General features: G+C 42.9%; 1 protein-coding gene across 1 annotated transcript in view; it reads right to left on the minus strand.

Moving 5' to 3' along the window:
- The window catches only part of RSRC1 (arginine and serine rich coiled-coil 1), a 97,597-nt gene that overhangs the window by 21,667 nt on the left and 56,789 nt on the right, over positions 1-19,141 (minus strand). Inside the window, exon 7 of the mRNA XM_086844166.1 lies at positions 17,365-17,416. Coding sequence (XP_086700292.1) covers positions 17,365-17,416 — 52 coding nt within the window. The remainder of the gene's footprint in view (positions 1-17,364; positions 17,417-19,141) is intronic.

Raw genomic sequence — 19,141 nt, forward strand, 5'->3', positions numbered from 1 at the left:
TTAGGTAGGAATGGCAGAAATGCTGGTGCAAGAGACAATCATCCACAAAATTAAATAAACCACCACATTTCCCATGCATATTCCCTTCCTACATGCAGGGGGTTAAGATGCAGCTACTTGGAGGAAAAGTCATTTCCATCTAATGAAATCACATCAAGTAGTTCCTTGAATCTCATTACAAAATTCAAAAGAATAATAATTTACATTTTTTTTCCCTGATATCACCAGGAAAACAGTGAAAAATCACCAAACTTCTCACCCCATCATTCTCCTTCCCAAATATCTACCTTTTCCAGAATTAAGGGCCAGATCCTCCTCAGTGAATTCCAGCTGGCACAATTCCACTGACTTGAGCCAAGCCAAGCCCATTTACTCCAGCTGAGGATCTGGCACTCCCTATTTATAACAATAATCCTAAAGAAGACTTAATCAGCAGATCTTGGCTAGGTACATTCATCCATTATTTAGTGCATCCCTAATTTCTTTCTTTCTCCCACAGTTTCCCCCCTCAAACACACGCTGGAGGAAAAAATCCAACCCAAATTGGGTTTAACACCAAGGATTAATTGGCTTCCAGGGCTCCTGACTCATTGCAGGGGATGCTGTTAAATATTCCAAGGATTTGTTTCCATCCCAGAAAAGGCTGTACATTATTCACCTGGACATCTCCTAACCAGGCAGTGTTTCAGCTCGGATCTGCTGCCCCAGCCTGCAGCCCAGCTCAGGAAAAGAGAGGAACTGGATGTGGTTCTCATCACCTCGGGTATCCAGTCTTGGGGAGGAAATCAGTTCTCAGAATAATTCAGTGATTCCAATGGAAGTGTTTAATAAGTGGCACCTTCCAGGTGAGTTAATTTAGGGGTGGGAATCATGGAATCAGGAACTCATTAAGGCTGGAAAAGCCCTCTAAGGTCATCAAGTCCAAGTGTTGATCCAGCACTGCCAGGGCCACCACTAACCCTGACCCCAGGTGCTCCATCCGCGTGTTTTCTGAACACTTCCAGGGATGGAGCTCCACCACTTCCCTGGCAGCTTGTTCCAAAACCTGATCCCCTTTTCCAGGAAGAAATTTTCCCTCAAATCTAATCCAGACTTGCCCCAGTGCAACTTGAGGCCATTTCCTCCAGCTGCTGAGAAAGGAAGAACTTCCTCTTCCTCAAGGAACAAAGAGCTAGGGAAAGTAAAAGGATGGCCTGGAGTTAAACCTTGCCCTGAACTACTGAGACAAAAGAAGCAGCAATATTTAGAAGCAAAAAAATAAAGTCCATATACAAAACCTGATGGAGTAAAGAATGTTCTTACTGCTATATCCTTCAGGAATAACTGCCAGGAAACCAAGAAATGATCCCTATGGAAAAACTCCAATTTGATTCAATTTATTTAAATTGTTCTTAAGCCAGTATTTATTTCAGAACTGTTTCTTTCCCCCTGGCACACCGTGGCTGGAGAAGGGCGAAAGGAGGGAGCCAGGATGGGGCTGGGAGCCACCTGGGCTAGTGGGAGGTGTCCCTGCCCAGGGACCACTGTCTCCATGGAACAAATGCTTTCAAAACCATCACACAAATCCTGAAGGATAAATTTAGGCTGCTGTTTTCCTCCTCGGTGACTTCAGTGCTCCCTTTCCTGTGAGGATCTCACCTAAAGCACGACCTGGGTTCTGCACCCTGTTGGAAGCAGAGCTCAAGCAAGCCCTCCAGCTCCAGGGACCGTGTCCCATCCCAGCTCCCACTTCCCAGGAAATCCCCAATCCTCATGGGATCCGCCAGCCATCACCCTCTCAGCCCCACCACCCACTGCATCCTCATGAGAAATCACCTTGATCTTGTACTACCCACGTGCCTTCACGTGAAAACGCACCAGCTCCTCCATTTAATTCCACAAATAAATCATTTTAATTCAAAAAACGCTTCCTTGCTTAAAACATAACCACCAAGACAAATTATTTCAATGATTTCTGGGGAAAAAAATGGCACTGTGCCTCAAATACAATTGTCACTGCAGGCTGTAGATTGGCAATGACAGTCAGCTTTCCTTTCTGGGGTAAGGGCAGAATTCAGCCTGACAGCTTGTCAGCAAACTTGAAAAATTCACTCCCAAAACTTGGATTCCAAACGAGCCCTTCTTTCATCTGCCAATTTCCCAACGTCAGGAATCGCCACGTTAAGTGAAAATCAAGTAGATGACAACTGGTGTGGCTGTGGGGAGGAAGCAATAAAGCACGGAGCACGCACAGCTGATTACAGGGAACAACTCTGAGAGAAACCAAAGCGGCCCCAGCACCTTGGGAGGGCTCCGGGAATTTCCAGCTCCTGTTTTCCAACCGAATAAAAACATCAGGATTGAAGGCATAAGGAGAAAAGCTGTGGAAGTGGCCCCTGTTTGAGCATACTTAATCAAGAATGGAGCACAATTAATACTCAAATAGTGGTGCAAGGAAGCATTTCAGAGGATTTTTTGTTGTTCATCCTGTGTATGATCCTTTGACCACCATATTAATAAAAAACCTTTGTGAAGCAACAAAATACAAAAAAAAAATTAGTTTTGGTTTTTTTAAAACCTGTAAGTCCATAAACACGAAAAGATGGTTAAAGAGAAAGAAAATTAGCACCAAGGAATGTTAACTCACAAAGATACCGAACGAGGCACTGGAAAATCACGGAAAGGACGAGGTGGAAAACTTTGGGGTGGAGAAGCAACGAACTCCCAGGATTTATCGTGCCAGAACTGCGGAATCATGAGACAGGCAGCCAAAAGAACCTGACATCTGGCACCAAAAGGGGGAGTGTGTGTCCAGGAAAGATTTGTGGGGAAGACTTACAGCCGATGCCAGCACGCACTTGATTGCAGCCCGGCAGCCTTGGGAGCGCCGCGCTCATCCCGACGGAAAAAAGAATGGGAAAACTCCACGTTCCCAGCTTGGATCCTTAACTCCTATAATCATTTACTGTACTCAGTCATTAAATACTCCCCCAGGATAAAAGAGGTAAATATATTGCTTAAATATTCAGTGGCTGGCTGTAAAATTTCATTGCAGATTAAGTGATGAAGATGAAGAAATGCTGCTGAAAACAAACAATTTATCTTCACTCGGTGCAGCAGAGCGCTCCTGGAACCCTGCCAGAGGCTCTGTGGGTTGGAATTCAATAACTGCATTAAAAGAAAACTACACCCCTACTACACACCAGGCTGAACATCCCTGAGTAAACAGTTTGATGCAGCGGCGCTTAAATAATTCAGGAAGGAATTTGGGGTATCAAACATTTTTTCTGAAGTACTGTGTTTCTTAATGTATTTCAAATAAATGCTTGTTTTTAAAAGTTCGAGTAGAGCCCATTAGAGCAAGTGGGAAAACAGACAAATCCAAGAGAGAAAACCACCAAAGCACTGATTTCCAGGAGAGGAGCGAGGAAAGATTTGTCATTGGTGAGGAAGCCACCGCCAAGGGCACGGAGCTGATAATATACACGTGCATTTCCCCTGCTCATCTGCAACCTTGAGAGATTCCAACTGGCTCTCGTAAGTCTGGACAGCGTAATTTTCCCTCAGACACTCGTGCATCTGTGTATTTGTATAAAGCTGGAGCAAAGTAATAAATAAGCAGCCTCATTCAACACCAGAACTTCCATAAACTTTCTCCAATTAGGTTTCATTTCCAGATTTAACTTCGGGTGGGAGAGCTCTGCAAAGTACATCAGGAGGGCATTTCTCTCAGAAAACAGCAATAATTTGCAATATTAAAAGCTCACTGGGTGTTTAATGGTTTTAACCATGAGGAAAGGGAGTGCAGATATCTGTGTGGGACTGGCAGAGAGCTCCAGCTGAGGCCCACCATCCTTCATCCATCAGGAGGAGCTTGGTTCTGAACTTGTGTGTGCACCCACGGGACCCCTGACTGTCCCTGTATGGAATTTGTGCTCAATCATGAAGATGATTGTGTTGATCACGCTTTTAATTGCAGTGCTCAGTCGCCCAAGCATAGAACCACGGAATGGTTTGGCTTGGGAGGGACCTTAAATCCCAGCCAGTGCCACCCCCTGCCGTGGGCAGGGACACCTTCCCTTAACCCAGGCTGCTCCAATCCCCATCCATCCTGGTTTTGGACAATTCCAGGGATGGGGCATCCATCAGAAGGTGGCAGGGGGTGGAACTGGATGGTCTCTGAGGTCCCATCCAACTCAAACCATTTGGGGATCCTAGAAGGAAGTCCTTTTTAAAAAATCATGCCTTTGTTCAGGTAACTTCCATCATTACATTTTTAGAAATGATATTCAGAGATTACTTTCACAATTTGTACAAATGTTGCAAGCAGGGTAATAACTACCTCCAAAAAACCCATTTAACTGCTTTAATCCCTATTTTCTGCCGATATTGGATTTCCGCTCCTTTGAAGAGCCCCTGTCAATACCACCCAGGCCAGACTGGTTTGAGCCCTCCTGGTAGGAGCAGGTAGTGAAGCAGTGCTGGCTGAGGAGCTGTGCTGGGCACAGGTCAGCTCCAGCTCCACATCCCACCCGTGTCCCGGAGCCGCGTTCCCAGCGCTCTTCCCGCTCTCCGGGGCCCTCTCCTGCATCCCCCTGATCGATCCCCTCACATCTCCGGGATGATCAATGTCCAGGCAGCCCCACAACCACCGGCTGCAGCCTTTAATTACAGCACTGCTGGCAGGAATCATTGACCAGCAGCGTTGGGGAGACTCCGCTGCCCCCCAAAGCAAAGTCGATGTGAGGCGGAGCCGCGGCTCCGGCTGGGAATTGTCCCAGGTCAGCGCCCGTGGCCAGCACAGGGAACTCTGCTCTGCTCCCTCTCCCTGGCAGCTGCTGTGCTCCAAGCATGGGTTTGATTACTCTAATTAATATAACATTATCAACAGATCTTCATATTGATCCCTAACCCTCCTTTCTAATGGAAAATTCCGAGCTCGGAGGGACGGAGTCGAGGCGAGCGAGGTTAATGGTTTTAATCCTACCTCAGCCTTATGTTGGATTTCCTAAAAGTGCCATTGATTCCCTACAGCAGCAAACTGAATTTTTTGTAGTATTTAATATTTAGTGTTTTATATTTTGGTATATTCCTTTGTTACAGTAATGTTCTCTTGCTTTGTTATCAGTTGAATCAAATAAAAAAATATCCTCAACACACACATCCATTATTTTCACTAACAAAAATATTAAGTTGAAATGAATAATGAAGCTGAGTTTTGTTTTTAAACTTAATTTACTTAAAATAAACTAATAGAATCATTAAGGTTGGAAAAGACCTTCAAGGCCATCCAGTCCAACTTCCAAGAATTATTTATGTTGTCGCTAAAAGTTTCTTTCCATAACAGGTGACTAAAACATTTAAATATGAATAATTGCAAACAGAATATGCTGTCAAACAACATTTCACATCCACAAGAAAGAAAAACGAGACGCTACTCCTGAATTATAATATAAATGCCCAGTATTTTAAATTTGGGAATCTTTTTCCCTCGGTTTACAGTGCAACAGAGACGTTCCTTATTACCAGGCCCAATTCCACACGGATCAAACCATAAAGGACTTTCTAATCCCCCAGCTTTGTCCTTTAAAACTCATTTAGCCCTATCCCAGCCTGTGGCAGGAGTGGGCAGCACTAATGGGCCCCCGCTCCCCTCATTCATCCCCTATTCCCTCAGGTGTTCTCCCTGCTCGTGCCCAAATGGCACCAACCTGTTGTGCAGCACATCCCTGAAAAGCCCAGCCTGGATCATTCCCACGGGATTGGAGCCCTGCAACCACTCCAAGCTGTTCCTCTGTCTGCCTGGAAAAGCCCTGCCCTGCCAGCCAGGCCGAAGGGGAAGGCAAATAAAGCTGATTTTAAGGCAGAAAAAGTCAAAGTGGGGTCGTTTAAAGCAACCCTTCACGTGCCAAATACATCAGGTGCTGCCTGCCTAAAATTCAGGAAATTGGGAAATAATAATAACAAAAAATAATAACTAAATAAATGATTAAAATAATAACAATAATAATAGTAGTAATAACAATGTTATGAATAATAAGTATAGTAATAATAATAATAAATTGGGAAATAATAATAATAAAATTGGGAAATACCGAGTGTTGCGATCTTCTAAGGGAAAGAAACACACAGTTATCGGTAACAAAACCTGACACTTTTAATAAAAACTGTGCTATGCTGAATGTTTTACACAACTCTGGTTCTAGCCCCTTAATATTTTTTAAATATTTGGTGTTTCTGTGTGAACACCTCGGTTTTATCCCCGTGCTCCCAGAGCGGGACTGCTCCGCTGTTCCTGTGGCAACAGCCAAAGCCCCGATCCCGAGGGATGGGATGGTTCTAAACCCTGCCCAGGACACCCACAGGATGCTCCAAAAAATAAAATTAATGGAATTTGTCACCCTGGGAAGCAGCAGCGCCCAGGGAGGGAAGGGCACATCCAAAATCAGCCCCAGGGCTGCTCCTGAGGAAACACCCGAGCTCGGGATCCAGCCCACACAACTCCAAACCTTTAACATTTTCTTCCTCCACCCTCCCAAGTTTAATAAACAACAAACCCATCGTTTTTTAACACTTTAACCAGCGAGAGCAGTGATTCATAACTCTGTCATAATTAAAATTTTATGGCAAATCCACACAGCCATCAGTCATCCAGGCGGGAACGTCCGAAAAAAGTGGGATTTCAATTTATAAGCCTGTGCAGGATTGTATGAGCTACACTGTATAAAAGCACATTTCTAGGGAGTTATTGAACTGGGGAAAGCAAAAGTTGGTTGGGTTTATTTTTTTAAAATCAAATACAGAGGAGGTTATGAATTTGTTGGCGCAGCGGCCCCGTACAGTGACTGATGGTTAAAAAGGGAAGGAAATATTATCCTGTGTCTTCTTCCAGAGCTGCACTAATGAAGTTTGGTGGTGTCCCTGGTGCTCCCCTATTGCCACAAACACAGATCTCCTGAAATTATTAAAAAATTCCAAAAAAAAGAGAGAAAAAAATCCCACATCAATGCTGGGGGATAAGAGGGGTAAATCAGTGAAATTGGTAAATTGTGGGATACGCATGTACAGAAATATTTTAACATAAAATAAGATGATATGGATTCATAAAATTTCAATTAATTTTATCTCAGCAACAACATGGAATTCTCCAAATGAATGAAAATGAAGGAATTGGTGGTCTGGTATAGACACACATTCAGGGATTCCCAAAATTTGTAGACCCATCCTGGATCCAGACTGAAATGAAGTATTCTTTAAAACATGGATAGGATAATTTTACTTCTTTAATGTACAGCTGGTTTTAAGATAGAGACTAAAGAAAGGTTTGCAGATCAGTCTCACAAGCTGCTTTTTTGCTTAGAAACACAAGAAACCCAAAAACTTTCAGTAACTGGTTCTCAAACCCGTCCTTAAGAGGACTTTCCCCTAAATCCCAATAACAGGGATTTAGGAATAATGCTAAATATTCCAAATCACCTGGGAAATGCTGGCACACCCCAGCTATTAAAGCACTTGTGTTCTACAGTGCTTTGACAGGGAATGGATGCTCCATGGATTTACAAGAAATATGTTTTTAAGACATAACTGATATCCCATTCCACCCTAAGGCTAGATGACAGGAATTCTCTGTAAGAATATTTAGGGATTCCCAACACTCTCTGCTGCTATAACACTATCAACATTTGAGATTTTTATCCACTTTTAAGACAAGAAAAATATCATGGGACGTGCAGGGGAAAGTTGGATTAAGTTTTCCAGTGAAAATGGTCTTGATCATCTTGGAGTTTTTTAGATATTTTCCAACCTTCATGATTCCATGATATAATTTCTGCTTGGAAAAAGAATCGAGTTTGTGTTTTCACACCAAAAAAAACCATAACAACAACAACAACCACCCAAAAAGGAAAGAAAAAACGCTAAACATGAGACTTGAAGCTTCCACAAGCTGTTATTACAGGTCTCCCCAGTCCATTAAAGAAAGTAATTGAATCAGTTTGCGTTTTCTCAGTAAAATCTCATTCAGAGAAATTTTATTGCCAGCCATCTAAATAGTAAATACTTATTATCCTCTCCAAATGAGGTTTTGCTTGCCAAGGGCAAAGCCATGGCTGTGATTGTGGTGCTCTGTCAGAGGCAGCAGAAGTTAAAAAGGTTATAAAGACACCATTAATGTCACGGGAGGGCTCGGGAGTGCTCCGTAATTGGCGCCTTTATTCCGAGGCTCAGGCCCTGCTAATAGGATGCTTTAGGGTTTCTTTGGTGGCAGCCCCACATAATCACCTGCACCAGCTGAATGTGGACATTTATCTGCTGGGGAGCACAGCCTGGTTTATCAGGAGGCAAAGCCTTGGAATAAAATGTCAATAATCAACAAGGCCCAGAGGCACAGCCAAGCAGGGCCAACGGGGGACAGCCAGGCTGAGAAAAGGCACAAAAATCTTGGGAACAAGCTTGGAAAAGAAGCTTTTAAATGTCAGTCCGTACTGTAGGGAAACATGGGAATGGCACAGGCCAAAAGATTGAGTAAAATGAATGTATTTCTCACTAGACTGGCACAGCCCTGGAAGAGGCCAAGGAGCGGCCTGGTCCATGGAAGGGGACCCTGCCCATGGCAGGAGTGGCACTGGATGGGATTTAAGGTCTCTTCCCACCCAAACCAGTCTGGAATTCCATGTGCTCTTCCATAACTTATTTCCTTTCCCCCCTCAGCTTTACCCACCCTTCAGACCTGAAAATCCAGCCACAACTCCAGCGCTGCTGCAGGTTCGGAACGTGCAGGAGGCAAAGCCAGAGCTGCAGAGAGTGAGAATCCCAGGATGGTTTGGGTTGGAAAGGACCTTAAAGCCCATCCATTCCCATCCCATTCCAGGGACAGGGACACCTCCCACTGTCCCAGGCTGCTCCAAGCCCTGTCCAATGGAATCACAATTTCCTCTCGCTCCTAGAGGCTCCTTGCTATAAAACCATCCACATTTCTCAGCGAAAACTCTCCAAGGGCTTAAGATCAGCCGCACAAAATGCTCAAAACCTTTAAGAAACTTCTGTGATTAAATAGTTTTAGTGGGTATTTTAAGAACATAAGGGGATACACGATGGCTTAAACAAAGCAGCTCAGAAATCTTCAATAATAAATCACAGTGCAGCCACAGAGAAGAGACACAGAACTGGAATTAAAGGGAGGATCTGCTATAAAGGCACCTAATTTGATTTTTCACATAAGCTGTGTTTTGAAACACTTCTTTTTTCCTTGCTGGGGTGATCAATACGAGAGATTGGCAAAGGACACGAGTTTCCATTACTGCTGCCTTTACTAACGACGCTGTTCTGCCTTTCCAGTGGATTCTTTAATGGGCTTGTGGCAACAGGGCTCAAAGCATTTAATGCAGATTTAATTCAGAGTGAACTCGCCTCGCTTCACATTTGGAGGGGTGGTAAAACTTACTACTACAGAAGTTTGACATCTGCTTTTCAAGAGTGTCATTTCAGCAGAAAACATTCTATAAAATCCTTTCCAAGTCACCAAACACTCCCCAAAAAAATACTTTAGAAAATAGCATATATTAAATACTCGTAGAGTAAAAGTATGTAAACAACAAAAAAGAATTGAAGAAAATTTTCTTATCAGTCTCTTAGGTATGAGGAGAAATGTTTCACTTACAAAAATAAGCTGGGGATCTTGTTCCTATCAACCTCTATGACCCCCCACATTTGCAAAAGCCTGAGAACTCCCCTTAAACCACTCAAAAATCCCCGTTAATGACAGGCAGCAGCCTTATAAAAAACCCTCCACGACTGCAAAGGTCCTTGCCAAGCACCCTCTGCTCCACACTAAGATTTATTCGGCCGACACCTCATAATCATCTCTAAATCTAATGGGACACGAATGCATTTCATCACAGATGAAAATCTTCAGCGAGCGCTCAAATGAAAATCAAGGAATTATTACAATCCCGTGGTTTGGCTTGCAGCAGGCATTAATCAGAAATCATAATAAATCCACACAGCACATTCAGCCAGCACATTAGTCAGGCGCTTTTGCATGATAACGACGTTGACTAATGGGCTCCGAGTTGGAAGGGTCAATCATAAACTCATCAAATGCTTCATTTAATTTCTTAATTTGGACAAACACGATTTGTTTATGGGAAAGATATCAGGTGTTCTTGAATGAATAATGGCTGTGAAACCAAAGTCCATTAATCAGCGCTTGATTACAAATGACTCTGAGATTGTTTGTTCTAATTTCATTCATTTGGGGCAACAAAGAGAACACGAGCGAGCGAAAGCACTTGGCCAAACTGGCACACTTAGTTCTCCATGTTTAATAAAGTTGTGATAAATGGGCTTTCAATAACTAAAACACGGGGGTTATTACCCATATTAAATAGTGCCCCTGAAAAAATTAATATATAGGAGTTCCAAGGAGATGGTGTGCAGGCACAGAACAAGGTGCTGGGTGACTGCTGAACTCCTGTGCTGCCATTCCAGGTTTTCCTGAAAGGAGGAATGGGAAAAGCACAAAACCAGCAGGGCTTTGTTTCTACTTCCTGTAAATATTTTAAGAAAATGATGAAATCCTTTGGGTTGGAAGGGACTCTAAAGCTCAGCCAGTGCCACCTCTGCCATGGCAGGGACACCTCCCACTGTCCCAGGCTGCTCCAAGCCCTGGTGTCCCCTTGGACACTTCCAGGGATCCAGGGGCAGCCACAGCTCCTCTGGGCAGCCTGGGTCTCTCCACCCTCACTGGGAATTGTAATTAATTTAATTTAATCTAATCTAATCACAGGTTCCTTTCAGCAAGATGATTCCAGCACACTTCCCATGTGGAAATTTGAGAAGTCCCAAACACCAGAACACCAACATGAGCCCAGCAGCCAGAGCAGATGGGGCAATTTAAAATCTTTTTTCTGGGCATTCAGGCTATAAAATCCACCACTGGAATTGATATCCATGGATAAAAACACTCTTCACTTTCACTTGCAGAAAATCTAAACCTCCGAAGAGGGTACAAGGGAAACTGCCAGAAAAAAGCTCCTGGACACCCATTCCTGGAAATTCTTGGGAATTCTTGGATGACCAGAGCCCACAGAGGGCAGCTGGATAGAGAGGAGGCTGTGACAGATCATGTAAAACATGAGAACTAAATATATCCCCATCAATATTAAGAAATAACATTTCCCTAAAGACTTGCTAAAAACAAACGAGCCCCACGACCACATATGGTTTGCACAGCCAAGCCAGTGGATAATTAAATTACAGCAAAGTTGCTAAATATGAATTGATATAAAACTTCAGCTAACTGAAAAATTGTCTTTGACTGCAGATCAATAGCAGGCCTGCAAGATTCATCTGCACATAATTAGCACAGAGATTTGCATCAAAATCCTGGATCCCATATGCTGCAATATTACTGAAACCCATTAGGCACCATGTAAGCCTGAGATACTTTTGGTGCCACAGAAAAAAAGACCTTGGATAAAAATCTATCAGAAAAAACAGAAATTTTAAAAAGCTTTAGAATCATTTCTGAAGGTGATAAATGTTCATTAATTAATAAAGTTCCTCTAAATTCTACTTACAGGCTCTGGTTTATATTATGGCATCCCTGCAATTCCTCATTGGCTTCTTACTCTAAAAACAAATTGATATTCTACAAAAATGGTTCAAAGCAATTTTTTTTTTAGTCTCTTGTAAGAACCTAAAAGAGGTCCCTGAAGTGAACAGCTTTTAGACACCAACAGACTGATACTGTACATTGCAAAAGCGAATTATTTCATTTCAAACACATCTATTCTCTACCTACATTCAATTAAAATGTAGTAACTTTTTAGCAATCCTGCAAATTAATTTAAATTATTTAATTAATTACTATTATCCAAGTGTTTACTTTGCCACAAGCCAGCAGCACTTCAGAAATTGCATATTTTGTAAAGATAACACCGTTAATATGCTAAAAAAATCAATTAATTGGAGTAATGACTCTTTTTTCTTTTCAGTTTTTCTTTTTTCTTTCAGTTTTCACTTTTGGAGCAGAAATTCTTATTTTTTTTTGGAACTCTATGAGATGATGAAGCTTTGCCAAGAGCTCAGGGGCAAGGAATGGCTGAAGAATGTGTCTCTGTCCAGCTTGGCTATGAAGCTCATTGGTGTGGAGCACCCAGGTGAGCTCAAATATTCCCTGAATTTTCTGAAATTCAGTCTTAAAACACCTGAAATTCCCATCAAATATATAACACAAAAGTAGCTACTTCTCCTAATGCAAACCTTCTTGAATTTCAAATAAATTGTTTAATTCCTCTATCGCTCAGAGGTTTTCCAAGTGCTCTTTCTCCTGATGACATCACTGAGATGGGTTTTGACACCAAAATCTGCTGAGCAGGAATCAGCAGTTGACCTAAAAACTGGGTTCATTAATTCCATAATTAGATGGATTTCTTAAATTAGCTGGTGTTCAGGAACAGGATAAACCTCCCTATGGAGCCAGGAGAGGAGAAGCTCCAGGGAGAGCTCAGAGCCCTTGCAGGGCCTGAAGGGGCTCCAGGAGAGCTGGAGAGGGACTGGGGACAAGGGATGGAGGGACAGGACACAGGGAATGGCTCCCAGGGCTGGATGGGATTTTGGGCAGGAATTGTTCCCTGGGAGGGTGGGGAAGGGCTGGGATGGAATTCCCAGAGCAGCTGTGGATCCCTGGATCCCTGGAATGCCCAAGGCCAGGCTGGATGGGTTTGGAGCAGCCTGGGACAGTGGGAGGTGTCCCCATGGCAGGCTGGGAATGGGATGGGATTTAAGGTTCCTTCCAACCCAAATCAGTCTGGGATTCCGGATTCTCAGTGCCCTAGAGCAAGACATAAAGAGAAGGTGTTGGAGCAATCACTGTGGAGGCTCCAGTGTAATTCCAGTTTATTTTCCTTTGACATGGGGAACAGAACAAACTTTCCAGACTGGTGAGGACTCACTAAGGATGAAAATTCCTCTGCTGCACAAAACACCCTCAAAACCCTTTGTAGCACCTCCCTCCACATTTGTCAGAAAGAGAAAACATGATTCAAGGATGACACCTTTACTCTCCAAATAGAGATTTTTATATAAATACTAGTAAAATTCAATTATCTAAAGTGTCAATAGCCACTATTCAAAACAAGTATTTGAAATTGATAAAAATTTAAGAATTTTTAATTGATAAATTGGTAATTGATAAAATTTAGAATTTTATATTAAGTCAAACCTACACAGCAACTTAACTCATCCTTTTTTCAATACTGAGAACTTCTAAGCCTGCTAAAAGTTCAAATCCTTGCAATTTCTGGGGCAAGAATTATTTTTAAAGCCTGCTTTAAATTTCAACAGAACAAGTAAAATATTTCAAGTATTATTTCATCCTTTGTGCATATATAACAGCACATGTTATCCACCCTTCTAAAATTCATTGCATAATTAGAAATTCAAATTAAAGCCAGCGAGTTCTCAGTGGAAAGAGCACAAATAAGAAAACTGAAAGAAAACCATCATCAAAACGAGAAATCCATAAACATTTGATAAATTTGGCAGTTGAAAAGAAGCCCCAATAAAAGGAAATTTTTCATACTTGTTGCCACCTGCCCGCCCGACTGCTTTGCATAGCTAGAAAAGAGCAAAACAGAGGCCAACCTATTTAACTAAACAGTTTTTATTAAAGAAAAAGAAAAGCAAGAAACTATAAAGTAGCAAGTGATCCTATTAGTTCCACCAGACTAAAATCATACAGTCTACGTATGTGGTCCTTTCAGCCACATCTGTTATGAGCCATTTTGATACCCAAAAGCAGAGAATATTTGCCTATATTTATCAGGCACTGAGTGCAAATCAGGCTTTTTCTCCACAATAACTTCTGGTAGAATGGGTAGATTTAAAAAAAAAAAAAGCAATCAGAATGATAAAACATTTGTATTTACCACAGTTAAGGCCGAAGTACTCATTGCATTCCATGGTTTTCTCTTTGAGGAATATGTAAAATGCAATAAAGATGCAGGGTGCAAAATTAAAGGCAGCGATCTGATAGCATAATTCAAAGATAATGAGTCAAATATCCAATATCCAGAATTGGATCTGATAAATGGTGAATGTTTGGGATTTGTATTCCCCCATTTTCATCACCTCACATTCAGTGCCTCGGTCCGAAGTTTCCTTTAAATAAACTCCGGCGAATTCTTTGCACGGAACGCCCTATTCTTGACTGCTCTTTCAGCCAGAGATTGAAATGCAGATCCCAAAAATAGATCAGTCACTTATTTCAACTCTAGACCTTTGAAAATCCAGATCAATTGCCTTTTGTCATCGTCTTTATATGGAGAGTAAGAAATTTCTGCTTAGCACCATGGAAAAGCTCCCGGAGCCCTTTGGAAGAGGCAGCAGTATCGATAGTTTGAAACATCCGTGTGCTATTTCATAGGAATTTATTGACATTTTGGGAATATTCATCCATATTTTAACCTTCCTGAGAAAGCACAGCTGCCAGATAATTTACAGCACCTATTAAGCAGCTTTTGGGTTCTGAGGTTTGCCCTGAGCTTGGGATTTAAGGTTTGGAACGGCGCAAACTTCTCCCCAAAATCAGCACCGGGAGCCACGTTCAACACAAACCCCCAGCTCGGGCTCTTCTCCATCCCTGGGTAATGAAGTCTGGGAAAGGAATCACAGACACCCAAGTGGTTTGGCAACTGTAAGTGACAGAAGCTGAGCTAAATCCTCTGTTTACACTGGGGATTATCCGGGTGGATTGTGCGGCGCTCCCGGAGCCGGCGCTGGTCAGGGGACGCTGCTCCCCGTCCGCCCGTGGGGCAGCGGCACAAAGCCCCGGCCTGGTAGGAAGTGACCCAGAAGGAGATGCCGAGCAAGGATTTACACAAAGCCAGTCTGCCTCAGAAAAACTCCATATGACCATTAACTGGCCGGCAGGGCCTGCCAGGAGGCCTAATTACAGCCCTACAGAGCCCGCTAACAAAAGCTGGAGAGCTTTAGCCCAGGGATGATCTGCTTTATACTGACTTGAGAGAGTCCATATAGAGCGACAAAAAGAAAGAGGTTTAGCTTGGAAATTCTCCCAAGAGACAAAGCATTGTCGCTCAGTCTGGAAGGCCCACATGGAACATACTTCAGATGGGCTTAAACATCCCACCCTCTCCAAATTAACATTCAACTATTGCCTGCTTAACATCTGCTCGGGCACGGCGACTTGTGGGAGGTTGTCAGAGGAGCCTAAAAAGGCTCCCTGGCACCTCAATATTAAGAAATCTTATTCAATAAATCATTCAAATATGAATTTATAGCTGGGACCAACAACTTCTGAGGAATGAAGGGTTTTATAAATCAAAACTCGGTTGTCTCGAGAATTAAAGTGTTTTGGTACCTCCCAATATTGCCCTGCCTAATGAGAACAAAATACTGATATTAAAAAGAAAAAAAATATTTAATGAAGTCAGTATGAATGCAGGACTTGGAAAAAAAACCTTCTCAGCACTGTATTACCTACATATAAAAATGGCCACCTTACCCACCTCCCACACAGACACAGGTGAGTATTTTTTATTTTACCTGCTCTCATAATGAGAGACCAGAATCACAATTCCCATCTCCAAATACACCAGGAAAAAAAAGAATTCTCAATAATAAGAGCCTATTTTACTATTTGCTGATTTCTGCCTTTCAGAGAAAGCAGTTGCCTATTCCTAAAATAATATCTAGGTTAAATCCTAAAAGCAGATTTTCTCAAGATCCTAAATATCTCCACAAGGGAAATTCAGACAGAGTAATACAGACAAGGAATTCAAGAGCAGCTGTGGCTGCCCCTGGATCCCTGGAAGTGCCCAAGGCCTGCAAGGGTTTGGGACAGTGGGAGGTGTCCCTGCCATGGCAGGGGGACACTGGGGGGGTTTGAGGTCCCTTCCAGCCCAAACCATTCCAGGATTCTGTGATGTCAGCAGGGATGAAGCAGGCAGGGACTGTCCCCAATGTCCTACAGCCCTTGCTGGTGGTTTGGAGCCCTTGGTTTGTTTGTCCAAACCATGGAGGAGCAGCATGTCTTTACCAGCAGATCCATGGATAATCCACTGGGAATACAGCACAGCTTCTCATTCCCCTCAGTGGGACTGGAGCAATCCCTATAAAGAGCACAGATATTCCAGGAGTTCATTCCCAAGTTTGGGATGGAGCCTGTACAGAGCCCTGAGCACACCAAGGACAGCTCCACTCACCATTACTGAGTACAGAGTTAATTTCAATTATTCAAACAGAATATCACCACAACAGCAATGAACCTGCTGATCCTCAACTCCTCAACAAGCTGCTGGGTCATTTATTTATATATAAATTTATGCTCAGCATAAATTTATTTTTAAGTTTGAAAACTAAAAGGTGCTGATTTTACAAGGAGTAAACACAAAAATAAAATTGAAACAACATTTATCAACATTCCCAACCTCTTCTCACAGCAATTAAATAAAAATTAAAAGCAATTGACTGATTACAGGACTTGGGGAAGAAGATGGGGGATGATCTCATAAATGCCTGGGATGATCAAGACTTAAATAAAGCTAGGAAAGAACTTAATTCTGTATTTAGGATTGTAAGAGACACAAAGATATTAAATCTCTTCTGTTCCTTATGAACAACTTGCAGCTTCAATCTAAAATCCAGTCCTCAATGGTGGATATTTAAATTTAATAATGTCACAGACCTTTGATAAGCTTTGGAAAATTTTGGAGCCCAGGTCACTATGATATACAACCCCCAGTTATCTTTTGTACATCTCCCAGGTGTGAAATTAAAAAATGAGATGTGATCGATGGCAGCAGAATACACAAATTGTGCTTTTGAGGTCAGGGCTGTCACATCCATTTCATAATTACATGCTTCAAAGATTTATTAAAAGTTCTGGAGAACAAGGAATGTATTGGAAGAGAGACAATGCAAAAGGCTGGATGGATTTTGGTGAAAAAAAAGAAAAAATACATCAGCAATGTGAGGAGCTTCCTCACAACAGAGAGCTTCCAGAGGGGGTAAAAAATAAATTATATATATACACATGTACTGATTTAGAACAATGCTAAAAAATAAAGAAAATTGAAAAAAAAAAATAAACAAAACCAAATTCTTGAGAGCACAGAATGAAGTCTCAGTAGCAGCAGGAGCCAGAAGATAAACATGAGGTTTTAGTGTAAAAAATGGCTCATTTTTATTTCCTTAAAGGGCCTTACTAAGTGCCAAGGATGATGCAAACCAATTTAATCTTCACCTGAAATTTAAGTGAGCTACGGAGAACGGGACCGGCATCCACCAAACACAAAGGGATAAAATCCCACCTGACAGCACAAAAATGAAGCCAATTTTTGAAGATTCCCATTTACTCACCAGCTGCCTCCAGCACCAGCTGCAGCCTGGCTTTGGCCTGTTCGGCAGGAGTCTGCAAGAGAGGATGGATCAGCTCACACCTGCTTGGACATTGCCCACTCCAGCTCCAACATTCCCACCCCCCGAGAGCTCCCCGCTCCGTACCCGCCAGCCAGAGGGACTCCCACACTGGAATCATATCCAGGGAGGAATTGTCAAAGCAATCATCAGGACTGACCCCCAAACGCTGTCCCCACGAGGTGACCGAGCCACACCCAGCTCCTCTCCGACCCCAAAGCCCGCCCGGCTCCTGGGTGACCCCGTTCCACACGAAACGCTCCAAAACCGGCTTTAACGTGATTAATACGGTGAGTTTTTCCCACTTTGCCCTCTCCTGAAGGTATTGCTGCACATCTGCTGGCTTGAGGAGCACGGTGCTGGCTGTGGCCCCGCTATGCTAATGAGGCCCAGTGATGCTGCACTGTGTCCAATGCGTTTGCCATCCCTCTAAACGTGGAGCCACTCCAACGCCGCCGCAGCTGAATTGATACACAAACCCCATTTGTCACGCAGTTCAGAAGTTGATTATTTCTGGAAGAGTTGGAGAAGTTTGGGAGGTTTCCGCGCTGCGCTACAAACAAAACCTGATGGGAATTTTTGGTGGAGTTTTGGAGAAGCTTAGGAAACTTTTCTCAAGATCCTAAATACCTGGAACGGGGAATTTTAAACAGGAAAATAAAGACAAGAGAAGCTGGGGCTGGCCCTGGATCCCTGGAAGTGTCCGAGGCCAGGCTGGACACTGGGGCTTGGAGCAGCCTGGGATATTGGAAGGTGTCCCTGCCCACAGCTGGGGATGGGATGGGATTTAAGATCCCTTCCAACCCAAACCATTCTAGGATTCCATGGTTTTAACTGGGCAGAGATCTTTGCTGTCAATGTCCTAACTGGTGATGCTCTGCATGGCCTCACCACCCTCATGAGGAGAGGCTAACAATGACACAACAATTCCATTTCTTGGAAATGGAAAAAAACTGCTCCTTCCAATAGGAGAGATGCTGCATTAAAATGTGATTTAAACGAAGATCCAGAATTTGCTTGTACAGAGATCTGTTATTTTTAGTTCAGATTTTTGCTGTTTCCATAAACCCAGAATTACTGGGCAGAATTTATTATTATAGCTGCAGTATGGATCATACCATCAGACCTGACCACTAATCCCAGTGGCAGCAAGAAATACATTGAAATTTATCATAAATTATCTTCCCATTTCTTCTTCTTGCCATGAACTAATCATTGCAATCTGTTCTGGCATCTTAAGTATGTCACGGGAGGAAAGGAAGGAGAGGAAGGGAAAGATCTGCTTTTTATCCAGAGCCAACTTGCCCAGTTCAGTTTCACAGAAGCTTTACTTGGGTTTGGTTTTCTCCATTCCATGACAACCATAAATTTAAAAAATAAACTCCACCAGGATTAGTTAAATTTGGCAAAATTTTGCAGGACAAGCAGAGAAGGAAAAGTCTTTGGTGTCAAACACCACCTGTGCTCACATGTGCATGTGAGCAGCCCAAGCCTTTGTGCACCTCATGCATCAGGTGGGCTCTGGCATCTCAAAATACGATTTCCTGTTCCTACAGCAATTATCCAGAACAGATAATTAACCAAAACACCCTGGATCCCTTATTGCTGGCCACACCACCACCACTGCTCAGTGCCCCTAGGGTGGAGAAGAACGTTCCACTGGCAGTTCAAGGACATTTGTGTCAGCACCACCACACCCACAAGAATTCCATTGAAGACC

The sequence above is a fragment of the Cyanistes caeruleus genome, chromosome 10 (genome assembly GCF_971803275.1).
Source record: "Cyanistes caeruleus chromosome 10, bCyaCae1.hap1.1, whole genome shotgun sequence".
Taxonomy (NCBI): Eukaryota; Metazoa; Chordata; class Aves; order Passeriformes; family Paridae; genus Cyanistes; species Cyanistes caeruleus.